Below are 14,802 nucleotides of genomic sequence, written 5' to 3'. Positions count from 1 at the left end.
TGACTACTTATCACAATTTTTAGAGCATCACATTTCAGCTATACATAGTGAGCCTGATTCTGAGTTGCACGCAAAGTGCACACAGCATCGTCTATTGGCGGTCGCTGGCCGGCAAGTTTATGCAAATGCTTCTACAAAGTCCTTTACTTGTGTACATCTGTCTGGCCGAATCTGCAAGGTCTGAGACGCCCACTTTTAGCGTCCATGCACACTTAAACACCGATTGGTGCATCCTTATACACCACCATCGGTAGCAGCATCAAAACTTGCATCAGCGCTATGGCAGGTGCAGTTTCTCTGTCCTATGCTTGTGACTGTGCGTCTGTGAACGTAGCATCTTGCACTGACACGTCCACTACACTCCCATAACACGCCCACTGAATGGACCATTGTTGTGTGCGGTAGTAGCCACCTCCCACAAACGCCCATCACTTTTGCGATACCGTTTAACCGAAACAGCACCTGTGTGTGTACACTCTGTTTAAATCATGCGCCGTTGGCATACGCAGTTGCAAATAATAGTTTAACTATTAACTATTATCTATTATGAACATCGACATTGCATGCTGATTGTGTGTGAATCAGGCACAATATGTGCAGGACAGACAGAAAAAGCTGTGAAATACTGTGCAATACTGTAGTTACTGTACATTACATGAATATGTCTGAAGTAACCATGGTCACCAGAGGTCACGTTACTGGATGTGATGACTGTACACTACACACTCCTGAATATACAGTACTAGGCCACACTACTGGATGTGATAACTGTACACCACACACTCCTGAATATACAGTACTAGGCCACACTAATGGATGTGATGACTGTACACTACACACTCCTAAATATACAGTACTAAGTCATACTACTGGATATGATGATTGTACACTACACACTCTTGAATATACAGTACTAGGCCACACTACTGGATGTGATAACTGTACACCACACACTCCTGAATATACAGTACTAGGCCACACTAATGGATGTGATAACTGTACACTACACACTCCTAAATATACAGTACTAAGTCATACTACTGGATATGATGATTGTACACTACACACTCCTAAATATATAGTACTTGGCCACAGTACTTGATGTAATGACTGTACACTACACACTCTTGAATATACAGTACTAGGCCACTCTACTGGATGTGATGATTGTACACTACACACTCCTGAATATACAGTACTAGGCCACACAACTGGATGGGATGACTGTACACTACACACTCCTAAATATACAGTAAGTCACACAGCTGGATATGATGATTGTACACTACACTCCTGAATATACAGTGCTAGTAGCGTAAATATTTAATGTTTAACTCTTCATGCTAGGAGGGAAAAGAGTGAAAAAAAGAAGCACATTCAAATCTAGAACTTAAGTTGGGTACACACTGGAGCGATGTCAGGACGATTTGCCATTACGTTATGGCAAATCGCCTACATCGCTCAGTGTGTATCGGCGATTGCTCGCTCCTGTGGTCGCTAGGTTTGATGTGCTGCATACCAAACCTAGAGATATCGCTAGTGATCCGTAGTATATTAATGAAGGACGGAACAGTGATCGTTCATTAACTCATTCCAATGTGTACGGCAATTCCCGTTCAAGGGCAAGCGTTCCGATGTCAGAACGAATGCCCATCACTCTAGTGCGTACCCAGCTTAACATAGCACAATATTTGTTTGCACACTAAATAGTTACAATTTCAAATGCGTATATAGAAAAACAAATAAACTAAATCAATTTAGTTACATATAGAAAATACATTTTCTTTGAGATTAAACCCAATTTCAGCAATAAAATAGACAAGAGTCCTTTTCAATTTCATATATATCTAATACAGATATACAGATTTGTACACATACATCCATCCTCCATGAGCTGCAAGTCGTGTTACACATAAAACGTGAGTGCTGTGTGTCTGGGTAGCACCGAGCATCTTTCTGTGCTACTTTTTTTCTTTCAAATGTGTATTACTATGCAAATTGCACAAGCAGTGTCTGCTGATTAAAATGATATGCAGCATGCCTATATTCTGTGTGCGACTGCGGGGGCATCTGTATGCGAAATGCTACGTTACAGTGTCAGTGCTTGGGCGTCCTACTCACATCGCTGTGCGAAAAAGACCTAATTGAAAAAAAAAAGACGCACGAAAAGACGGCATCGCGTGACTAGAAGGACTGTTTAACGCAAAAGGAACATCTGTATGTCTCATATAATTGTCTGCATATAATATCTGATAATGGAATGACTTACCTGTGCTGGAAAACGATTAAGAAAGTCAAAAAGCTGAAATGTGGTGTCAGTGATCTGAGTGTAAGCTGATCTTATGACACCATGCAATGAACACTTCTGCATGTTTAACAGTTTTCCCAACCAAGCTTCTGCTGGACCATTTGCTAATATTGGTTTCTCCAACTGGAAAGACATTTAATCATATAGCCAACATTACTGAAATGAGAAATACGCATATATACAAACAGTGACATTTGTATCATTATTGAAGGAAATGTACAGCAAGTTTAATAAAATATTTATTTGTATCGTAAGATATACTCTCTATATGTAAGGCAAACCATTACAGAGTCCTCTCTCCTGTGGTGTGTCTGTGAATGCTGGTGACTTTGGGGTCTATATATGACCCTTTTTTTTTTGCAGCTGTTAATTAAACAATAAAAAGGAAACTGATAGCTTACTCTATTACTCTATTGATGTGTTCAGACCCAGTTAACCTATTGCACGTGCGCATCTTTTGGGCCACACATATGTGAGCATAGGCTGCCAAGGAGGGATCTGAAGAATATGTGAAAGGGTATTCTATAGGCTGCAATGCTATCGTCGTATAAAGATGGCTTTAGCTATTGGTCAGTGATTCTTTAGTAGAAGTTACATCTCCCAATTCTTAGAGAACTCTGCATGCGTCAGGGTTGGCATACACAGCCATACAGTCTCAGTCGCATATCCATATACTGGGTGGGTGTTACTGGGTAGCAACAGGGTGTCTGCATATACTGTAGAATAAGTTTGGCATTGGCGTGCTGACAGAATTGCGGGCTACTCAGAGGTGAGCGTATGCGGGGATCTGTCCATCTTCAGTCGGATCTCCTGCACCAAGGATAAGGCTGGTACAATTGTGCCAAATTTGGAATTATTTCTGAACACAGAAAGCAACTGCAATTAAAACCGCTGTACGTGCAAATATGAATCATACCCATAAGCTCTGATGCAGAGGTGCATGGAATTATTTGTCACTACACATGCGCACCAGTGATACCCTGAGTGTATGCACAAATGCGCTGCTGCATACGGAACCACGGGTATGAAAAATGGCGAGGAAAAACCATGGGCTTTCCTGGGTGGTGAGTGGGAGGTGGCCTGAAATGAACGCAACAAAAAGTCTGCCACTTGGGCATGTTGTGGGAGTGGCTTGTGTGCATGTCAGTGAAAGCTGCTGCATTCTCAGATGCAGATCTGCAGAGGCCATATTCAGGCAGGTACAAGTGTTGATGGTGCATCAATGGTGGATTGTCCAGAACCAGCAGCGTGCCCGGGCACTGAAAGTGGGTGTCTCAGGGCTTGCACGCTAGTACACAAAGAGAGGCTGAAACTTGCATTTGAATATTATCACTGCCGCAGCTTCTCAAAAAGACTCAACTGTGGCGGTGTGCAACTCTGAAGTAAGCATATACAGTAGTGTCATAGTAAGGATTAATGGCTTGTACATAGGCCTCTGTATCTGGACCATGTGTGACTGACAGAGGCTCATGGTGTTGCAAAAGGATAGGTTTAGCTATCTGATTGTTAATTTTATCAGCTCTGCATGTGATCCCTCCTCTATCAGCACATAAATGTGGTTATAGAAGTATTATACTGTATATTCACTAAGGCTATCAGCACCATGGTAAAGATGAAGCATGAAGCACTATTCTCTTCCAAGGATATAATCCAGTATACATGATCTTTTCTATGATCTTTTCTCAGTAACTGCAGTAATATATCAATATTCTTTCATGTGCAAGGCTGAGTGTTTGCAATACCTAGAACATGTCATGATATTTACAGGGCTGTCAATGTACATGAATAATCCATGGTATATGATTATATTGGGACTATGGTGAATGCTCTTTTTCATCCATTAATTGTACAGCCAGTAGGAGTATCAGTATGTGACAAAGTAAATCAAAATACTGTAAGTGCTTAGTATATACAGTATTGAAGATTGCTGAAGATTGAATATAAAAACAAACAATCTTACTATCAGACATCACTAAAAGTCTCTTCCATTGTTATGATACACCTGAATAATTGCATGAGACCCCTAGAACCACGCTACAGAAGTCTTCATCTATAACAGCTGCCCTTTTCCCATAGAGAGAGATGCTCTCACGGGTACGGAGATGCCGCCAGGACTTCACTCAGGATAGTAGGGGCTCATACAAATAACAGGTGATCACATGGTTAATGCTGGGGTAACTGGATACAAAATGTGTGTATACTGCAGCAGTATGGTTTAACAAGTGGATTTGACAATGGCAACTGAGGCTATATTACAACAGGTAGCTTGATATTGATTATTGCAGACAAACAGCGCTTTCCCAGTAATGACAACTGAAGATGTACAGCTTAAACATGTAGCTTGATATTGGTATTTGCAGACAACAGCACTTTTCCAAAATTAAGTAATACTTAACAACAGATGCTACAGAGGATAGGAGACCATAGACCAGACTGGACATGCCCTAATGAATCAGGATACAGAGTTTCACCAAGCATCAAGATCAACAGGCTAAACACAGCCCAAGGTATGAAGCTATGACTAACAAGGAAGTAAAGGCCTGTCAGCCTTTTATTACACACACAGACCAATCACAAGCATCAACCAAGACAAACCCCCTGCAAGTGCATTATGCTAAAGGACTGAGGCTGCACCCAATAAAGCAACTATTGAGTGTCCCAGCTAATTGATACCAGCTGCAAACATTCCTGTGCAGTCTTTGTTCACCTACAGAGGCGTCCCTGTCTCCTGGGATGACATCACAACTGGGTGGGCATTTAAATTTGCCTGCCCAGTTGTGATGTCAATGTTGGCAGTCAGTGTAAGGGTGCTCGGCAGGTTATCCGTACATGCAGTCAGATGCATGTATATATCGGCATTGGCTCTGCTGCAAGGCTGACCTGATATGACTGTGAATGACATGCAGTGTGGTGTACACACCCGCCGTTTCACTTGCAATATATCGCTTGTCGATAGAACAAGTAATATATCGCCAAGTGTGTACCCAGCATAAGGGTCATTTCTCCTTGTTCATCCACTATCTGTACCTCATGGCTTCGTCCTCAGCTCTCTGCTCTTCTCTCTGTACATTTACTCCCATAGTGAACTAATAAACTTCTTTGAACTCCCAGCACAATTACCATGCTGAAGATGACACCCAAATCTATCCCATTTCATGTGTCCAGCTGTCTCTCTTGGATCTCCTCATGGATGTCCTAACATTATCTCAAGCTTAACATGTCTAAAAAGAGCTTGTCCTACTCTTCTCTCACTCCAGAGTCTCCATACCTCTCCATGGACAACACTATGCTCTCCTCAGTTTCTCATGTCTGCTGCCTGCACAACAACCTCGTCTCTTACCACTCCTTCACTCTGTACATCCAGTCACTCTACTAAGCTTTTGAAACATTGAACATATTTTCACCCATTACACAACCAAAACTCTTATCCATCCTCTCCTTATCTCCTGAATTGCCTACGGCAACTTCCTCCTGTCTGGCCTTCTTCTTGCCCACTTTTCCCCATCTCAGTAACAGATGCGTACACTCGGTCACAGATCATGCGCAGTGCGTAAAATCGTAAGATCCGTCCTCGGAACGGAGATCTGCATAGCTCTGCATCAGCCCCTAAGTGAGAAGGACTGATCATATATTTAGTCATTTCTGTGGTTTCACTTTACATGATTTTTTCATGCAATCAACTTTTCTTTGGATTCCATGTTAGTTCCTTACAGTCATAATATTTGCTATTAGCAGTTCAGTCTATTTAAGTTTCAGCATATGATGTATTGTGAATTTTCTTTTTTGTTTCATTTTGTAGCAAACTATGTTTATATATGCTAAATAAGTATACTTGGTTACTTTATTTATGTATAGCTAACCCTACTGAGTTGTTACCCACGGTTTCACCCACGTTAAAGATGTTTATGTCAACATACTTTTATTATTTTAGGTGTTTTAGTGGTATCAAATAAATCCTAAATTTTCGAATAGGTGTTTTGCGTAGGGGCCCGATCATGGGAGTGGCCTGCATGACCAGCAGCGTTACACAAATTGGCAGCAGCCGCACCTTCAGCTAACTCTCTCACAAGGTCACGCCCTGCACACACTAATTGCCGGCGGCCACGCCTTCACCAAGCACTCTTTGAGATCAGGTGGCTCTGCACATACAAATTGCCGGCGGCTGCAACTTCATCCACCAGTTCCCCCGAAGAAATGCTATGGAGCCCTGCGCTTAATAATTTTTTTGTCTACTACTTACTCCGTTTGAGTACAAGCGCGATGATATCATGCCTGTTATATTCCCTGATATATATTGTTTACCAAATAGAATAGTGAAAGTCTTAGCAAAACAGGCTCAGTCGTTTTTGAGTTAATCCAAAACAAACAAACAGACCTGCACAATCTCTAAAAATGGCTAATTCGTCTAGGTACCAAATAAACAAAAAGTTGACTTTAAAAATTTTACAATTACAAAGTTAGAATTGCATTTATATGTAATGATTAGTGCGTTAATCTGTAATGTTGATTAGAAGGTTTATCTGTAAGACACATGGTTGCTTCTGGTTTGAGAGTAATTTCAATATTTATAAGATTGTTTAACTGGCTTGTTTAACAATATTAATGTTTATGGAATATGTCCATCTTTTTAGTTTATGATTTAACTAATTTATCTTTTGTACTGTTTCTGTGGTTTACTGTATGCTAAGTGTCTACACAGCTGCTGTCATTTATAGTTGCACATAAACGATGTCTTAGTTAGTGCTCTTTAGCACTTATTCCTCTGATGAAGTTGTGTCAGTATTGTAGTGAAACGTGTAAACACTCACATTTGACTAGTATGACTCATTCAGAATGGATTATTTGCTCTTAAGGATCATATCTATATCATCAACTCCTATCTACTACACAAATACGGACTGCTAACAGAGACTGTGGTGGCATCCCATATCATGCAAGTACACAGATTCCTTTACTATGGATTCTTCTGGGACTATTTTCTCACTTACCTGCAGGAACTATCCTTCTTAAGATGAGACATTTGCTTCGTCACTACATTCGTGATTTAACAGTTGACTTTAACACATTTTATTGAGAATTTATGTTCATATTGATGTTTTGAAAAATGACCAGTGTTATATGCAGCTTGACACTTTGTCTAGCTTTAAGTAAGAGTTTATATTCAGCAGCTAAATCATTCAATGGGGTTAATCCTATTAACCTTGTATTAGCTCACGGCGCAAGCACTTACGGTACCTCCAGACTCACTGATTTTAGTTTGCAGCCCCATAGGGATGCAACCAAAAATCCACAAGTGAGGGGTAAGATCAGACAAGCGCCATTGCTTGTGTTTCCACAGCAACTTGCACCTACTTTTATTGCATTTACAGAGTGTGTTAGTTTTATTTGTATATGTTTTATATAGATTTTAATTGCAATATATATATTTTTTTGTTTTAGATCCACATTATGTTTTTATTTATACTATTATTTTTATTTAATTATTGTTGATTTTAGATACAGATAGCATTTTTTTTTTTTCATTTTGTTTTTGAAATTCAAGTATTTTACCTACAGGAAAAAAAAGAGATGGGGCTGAGGGTAAAGCTTTTAAGCAAGATTTACTTACTGTACCTGAATTTTTTCTCCTTCCCGTGATATAACAGATAACATCAAGTTGTAGTCATTTGCACAGAACTCTACTTCATTAATATTGTCAGACAATGCTGGAAGGTACGCCTGTCATGAGTATTATAAATATTAATTAGGATTACATGAATTGCAAAGATATAGTGATAATCTGCAAAGAAAGCCTTCTTCCAATATATAACAACCAAGGAATAATGTGCTATCACACTTAGAGCCGTATTCAATATGAGTCAAGCCGCGGCCCGGACTTTCTGCCTACTTCGCCTGTTCTGCAGGCGGAAAACTATCGCGGCCGTCCCTGCTTTATCCCATATTCAATATGGAAGTACGCAAAACGGGACCCGGCGAAACTGAAACAGGCGGAAAGTACTGTCATTTTTGGGGAAATCAGCCTGACACCCCCCAAAAGATGCTCCAACATGGGGGTTAGTTATGGTACCCCCGATTTGGCTTGCTGAAGGTATTTGGTGATTTTAAATGGGCACAATAGCTGTTAAATAGCGTTTTTCTATACGTGATGCAGAATAGTATTTAGGAGCTTTTTGGGGTACTTGAAAATGGGGGTCAGCATATTTAAAAGTTGCTAAAGTGAAGTTGAAAAATCGTGAAAAATCCACCTGCAATCAAAAAAACACTGGGGGCATACTTGGGGACCCCCCCAGAGTCAAGTTCGCTAGTTTTTAAGTTTGTACTACAACATTTTTTTTTTTGCCCCCTTTTTCAAAGTCATTTTGTGGGGTGTCAAGTATTTGTTTTTACTTTTTTGACACAGATTACCTTTGGTGGACTGTCTGAAGGCTGCACGGTGGTTCCCGCAACGTTGCACCCCAAAACCCCAATTCTGCACTTTTTTCCGCCTCCCATTCATAGGCGATACTTTTTTGCCTATTACATTGCATTGACTTTCCGCCTAGGCGGAAAGTATTTCAAATTGAATATGGGGTAAAAGTCAAACAGGCGAAAATGCCATCATCGGCGAAAAAGTTTCCACCAAAAAGACGCGGAAACTGACTTTTCGCCTCAAATTGAATACGGGCCAAAGTGTTATGTGCTGCAAAAATCAATATACGCTGACACAGATGCACTGTTGTGCATTCTCCATATTCTGGGTCTGAATTAGAGTACAGATGTGTCCATATACATCTAGCCTCCTTGCGCGTTAAACAGCCCTACTAGTCGCGCCATGCCATTTGTGACTAGGCAGCGCAGAGCGTTCTTTTTGTGCAACTTTTTACCTTCAAATGCGTCTTATTCGCACTGCAGGAGCAGCTTCTGCTGATTAAAATGATATGCAGCATGCCTATGTTTTGTATGTGACTGCGGGTGTATCTGCATGCGAAGCACTACGTTAGTGTTACTGCCGCTGACACTGTAACGTAGCATTTCGCATGCAGATACACCTGCAGTCACACAAAGAATATAGGCATGCTATATATAATTTTAATCAGCAGAAGCTGCTTCCGCGCTTGTCCGCTGTGCAAATAAGACGCATTTGAAGCTACCGAGTCACACAGCACTCACGCGTTATGTGGACACATCTGTAAGCAACAATTTTGTCCCCTTTTCTTAACATTAGAGTTAAAAAATTGTGGCTCTATAATTTATTTATTTTAAATTGCTCACACTGTATCTTACGTTGCACTCAACTCAAAATATACACTCAGGGCAAGATTCAGCAAGGATCACAAGTGCTAAGACGCACGCAGTCGGACGATTTATGCAATCTGTGCATGCGTATGCATCACTGTGCACGTACTAGCCAATGTGTTCAGGAATGAGATCACAGTGTGCACGCAGACCCATTGCAGAGTGATTGACAGGAAGTGCCGTTTGTGGGTATTGACGGGGGGGTTGGTCGAGCGAACGCAGGCGTGTCAGTGCGTTTCAACGTGTTACAGGGGCGTGCATAATTAAGCCCCTGCGACGGCATGCGCAGCCTGAGCTCTAGATATCGACAGGAAGTTTAGCAGTTTGTGAGTGAGGTCTGACCTGCCTTAATTGTGCGTGAGGCTCCGATGGTACTTGATGGTACCGATGTTTACGCAGACTTGCAATGTATTACGGATGTGAGTAAAGGGAAGTGGGCGTCTTCATGTTGTGATGCGGTGGCATTGCGATCGGCACTCATTTGTACAATCTCGCAGCAGAACTGCGTACGTGCTTGCTGCCACTATCGCATCAGCGATCCTTGCTGAATCAGGCCCTCAGAACATATAGATGCAACTAAACATGATGATGATGACGACTTCTAGATCTACAGAATACTGCCATGACGGATATCAGTATGAGATCCAGGCTATTCTGAACTAGGTTGGGTGTCCCATGGGAATGGTGTACGTTTTTGTGAACCCATTTAAGCCCGTGCTGACCAGGCTTTGGCTTATGACAGGGGGACCTCAAGCATGCTGTTTTTTTGTTTTTTTCAGAGGTACCCTATGCATGCAGCTACTCTGCTTTAGCAGTAACCAGCATAGCCTATAATACTGGTTCTGGTTACTTCATTTGGGATGGAGGGGGGAGCGCTATTAAAAAAATATCATAATAATAATAAAAAATAATGAATTATGTTGTTGCACAGTAAAGATACACACATATGCTATCATCATCACAACATCATGCCTGTGGTGCAGAAACAGATATCCCCCTTTAGAGGCATATTTGGAGATGGCCGCATCTCCAGAGGGTGTGCTACACATATTTGTGCATGCCCCTGGCTTATATAACTTGCATTTATTCATTCCTGATGCATCAATCCAGATAAATGGATGCAAGTGCAAGCTACTCACAGCTGCATTTTGCTGTTCATGTGCAGAGGGGCAAGGCCCATTTTGACATGCTGCAGGGAGATTTACATATAGCTCTAAACCAGGCCCCTTATGTGCTCTCAGGAAATTAATTTACACATTTGACCGAATATGTTTCTTTACTATGAATCATTATATAATGAGACAACTCGGAAAAAGTGGAGTATTGGGGGTATATTTACTAAAGTGAGGATTTATAGAAGTGGAGGTGTTGCCCATAGTAACTAATTAGATTCTAGCAATTGTATGTAAGAAGGTGCTAGATAATTGATAAGTAAAATCTGATTGGTTGCTATGGGCAACATCTCCACTTCTATAAACCCGCACTTTAGTAAATATACCCCCTGGAGTGCAAATGCTGCTTTATGATGATGATGTTGTGTACCTTATTACACTAATACACCTACGTTTAAGGGACGGCGCATGGACTTGTGTCCCAAATTAGCAGTGTCTGTGGGAGTGAAGAGTTTTGCACCTGACCCTGGGAGGAATGAGTTGGGTGCTAAGAATTTTCCTCCTTGAATAAGGACATTTTCTGATGTCAAGAGAGAGTCATGTCCTTGTGAATTATAAATGCTTTCTCCTATAGGTATCTTTTCAGACTAACACAACTTGGCTAAAGTGGTGTTTACACACAAGAAAAAAAAAAGCAGCATTATATTATCATAAGCTACAATTCATTGTCGGACATTCAATACCAATACCAATAGTAAGTAAACTGCAGCGGTACATAGGCCACCCAGCAGATGCGCTATCTGAGGGCTAGGAATGAGGGGACAGATAACTGAAAGCACATCTGTATTCTAGGTTGCACTCTGGATCTTCCAGTTGCACCTCTGTGGGAAATACATTTACAAAATAACTTTGAACAATGTATTAAAGATCTTCAAACGAACAATAGTGACAAAATCTACAGTTTTTATGCCCATCACTTAGGGGACTATACATCTTAGGCTTTGACTCCATTATACTATTGTTTCTGCATGTTTTACCTATATTTTTAAGTGTTGGAACCATTGATCATTGTACTAATGCAGGTGATATCACATATACAGTCAGGTGCATAAATATTGGGACATTGACAGAATTTTCATATTTTGGCCTCTATTCACCACCACAATGGCTTTGAAATGAAACAAACAAGATGTGCTTTAGCTGCAGACTTTCAGATTTAATTTGAGGGTAATTACATCCAAATCAGGTGAACGGTGTAGGAATTACAACGGTTTCTATATGTGCCTCCCACTTTTTAAGGGGCCAAAAGTAATGGGACAAACTAAACAATCCTAAATCTAACTTTCACTTTTTAATACTTTGTTGCAAATCCTTTGCAGGTAATTACAGCCTGAAGTCTGGAATGCATAGACATCACCAGACGCTGGGTTTCATCCCTGGTGATGCTCTGCCAGGTCTCTACTGCAAATGTCTTCAGTTCTTGCTTGTTCTTGGGGCATTTTCCCTTCAGTTTTGTCTTCATCAAGTGAAATGCATGCTCAATCGGATTCAGGTCAGGGGATTGACTTGGCCATTGCATAACATTCCACTTTTTAGCCTTAAAAAACTCTTTGGTTGCTTTTGCAGTATACTTCGGGTCATTGTCCATCTGCACTGTGAAGCGCCGTCCAATGGAGTTCTGAAGCATTTGGCTGAATATGAGCATATAATATTGCCTGAAACACTTCAGAATTCATTCTGATGCTTTTGTCAGCAGTCACATCATCAATAAATACAAGGGAACCAGTTCCATTGGCAGCCATACATGCCCACGCCATGACACTACCACCACCATGCTTCACTGATGAGGTGGTATGTTTTGGATCATGAGCAGTTCCTTTCCTTCTCCATACTCATCTCTTCCCATCACTCTGTTACAAGTTGATCTTTGTCTCATCTGTCCATAGGATGTTGTTCCAGAACTGTAATGGCTTTTTTATATGTTGTTTGGCAAACTCTAATCTGGTCTTCCTGTTTTTGTGGCTCACCAATGGTTTACATCTTGTGGTGAACCCTCTATAGTCACTCTTGTGAAGTGTTCTCTTGATTGTTGACTTTGACAAATATACACCTACCTCCTGGAGAGTGTTCTTGATTTGGCAAACTGTTGTGAAGGGGCTTTTCTTCACCAGGGAAATAATTCTTCTGTCATCCACCACAGTTGTTTTCCGTGGTCTTCCGGGTCTTTTGGTGTTGCTGAGCTCTCCGGTGCGTTGTTTCTTTTTAAGAATGTTCCAAACAGTTGATTTGGCCACACCTAATGTTTTTGTTATCTCTCTGATGGGTTTGTTTTGATTTTTCAGCCTAATGATGGCTTGCTTCACTGATAGTGACAGCTCTTTGGATCTCATATTGAGAGTCGACAGCAACTGATTCCAAACGCAAAGGTCACACCTAGAATCAACTCCAGACCTTTTACCTGCTTAATTGATAATGAAATAACAAGGGAACAGCCCACACCTGTCCATTGAATAGCTTTTGAGTTGATAGTCCCATTACTTTTGGCCCCTTAAAAAGTGGGAGGCACATATAGAAACCGTTGTAATTCCTACACTGTTCACCTGATTTGGATGTAATTACCCTCAAATTAAATCTGAAAGTCTGCAGTTATAGCACATCTTGTTTGTTTCATTTCAAAGCCATTGTGGTGGTGAATAGAGGCCAAAATATGAAAATTCTGCCAATGTCCCAATATTTATGCACCTGACTGTATCTCCTGCGTACAGTAAATACATGATGTGCCAGGTCGTCCCCATACATTAGTATAAGGACATGCTCATTACTATAGGAAGGTCCGTATTATGAATTGGGATCCATTCAAATCCCTTGCCTCCTCTTGCTCATGTAATGTGCCTGTGTGACCTAGGATCTCGTTAGCAGCAGTAATGGGGCAGTGTAAACTTTCCCCGTTACTGTTAGCTGTGAAAGTTAATCTTCATCTGGCCAGCTGCTTTTCAGAGCAGGTGTCCCAGTTATCTAGTGGAAGTAGGTTGGACTTTGATGTGATATTTTCAGTAATAAAGTATTTACTGAATCATTCACAAACCACTAAATGTGCTGGCAGTGTCCTTTACAATGTTTACTCTGCAATTTGTGATGTTCTTCTTACAACTATTTAATCTAGTGTAAATATGTACTACTACTACTTCACAATAAACACTTAAGCCACAAGAATACAATTGTACAGTACCTGTATGCTGTGTGAATCAGCTGCTTGTCCAAGAATCTCCAGAAGCAAAGGGTCAGATATAAAAAAGAATCTTGGAAATAGAAGCCTTATTTTGTCTAAGTATCTTAAAAAGACAACAACCCAAAACCATATTTAGTTTCTTGTTTTTCTCATTAACAAGTTACATTAACAAAAAAACAAAACAAAACAGTTTATGCAGTGAGAAAGACAATATGTTCTAGAATGTTTTAATAACAGTAATTACAGCTCTCATTCCACCATGCACTTTGCTAATATCTTTTACTACTAAAGGGAAAAACAATCCACTAAGGCTGGCCATACACCTAGAGATTATTTTTCAAACCATCCTAAAATCTGTATGGAAGCAATGACAATCCTCTATTTGCTCCCAAACACTGGAAAATGGGCAAAAATGTTTCTTCAGGCAAACTGGTTAAGTCCAATTGATTTAACCAATTTGTCTGAACGACCGTTTTCCAGTGTTTGGGACCAAATGTTTAATTGTCATTTGCTCCCATACATTACCGGATTTTTGTTACTGTAGTCAGCTTAAGGCTTGTTAGAAAGAGAATGTAGATCAGAGCCGGCCCTAGGCATAGACAAACTAAGCAATTGCCTAGGGCATTTGGAATGCCTGGGGGCATCCAAGCCCAACTAGGGCTGGTGATTGGCAGTGGTTTGTAGCAGGCACTGCGGCACCTGCTGCCGGCTGGGAGCTGCTACTCACAGTGTTCACTGTTTGCTGTTGCTGGGCCGGATCGGAGCTGTCAGTTGAGCTCTGATCGGGCCCAGCAGCAGCAAACAGTGAGCGGGCAGGCAGGAGCGGAGCAGTCAGCGACGAATGCGGAGGCGGGGCACCTGATGGGCAGGGCTCTGCT

General features: G+C 41.0%; 1 protein-coding gene across 1 annotated transcript in view; it reads right to left on the bottom strand.

The window, feature by feature from the left end:
• The window catches only part of DNAH8 (dynein axonemal heavy chain 8), a 521,770-nt gene that overhangs the window by 188,874 nt on the left and 318,094 nt on the right, over window positions 1-14,802 (bottom strand). The window contains exons 38-40 of the mRNA XM_088445337.1: window positions 13,925-14,027; window positions 7,922-8,026; window positions 2,270-2,431 (exon numbers count right to left, since the gene is read on the bottom strand). Coding sequence (XP_088301463.1) covers window positions 2,270-2,431; window positions 7,922-8,026; window positions 13,925-14,027 — 370 coding nt within the window. The remainder of the gene's footprint in view (window positions 1-2,269; window positions 2,432-7,921; window positions 8,027-13,924; window positions 14,028-14,802) is intronic.

This window comes from Taudactylus pleione, unplaced genomic scaffold (assembly GCF_031769625.1).
Source record: "Taudactylus pleione unplaced genomic scaffold, aTauple2 ptg000378l, whole genome shotgun sequence".
Lineage (NCBI taxonomy): Eukaryota > Metazoa > Chordata > Amphibia > Anura > Myobatrachidae > Taudactylus > Taudactylus pleione.
Note: the sequence above shows the minus strand (reverse complement) of the source record. Positions and strands in the feature narration are given on the sequence as shown.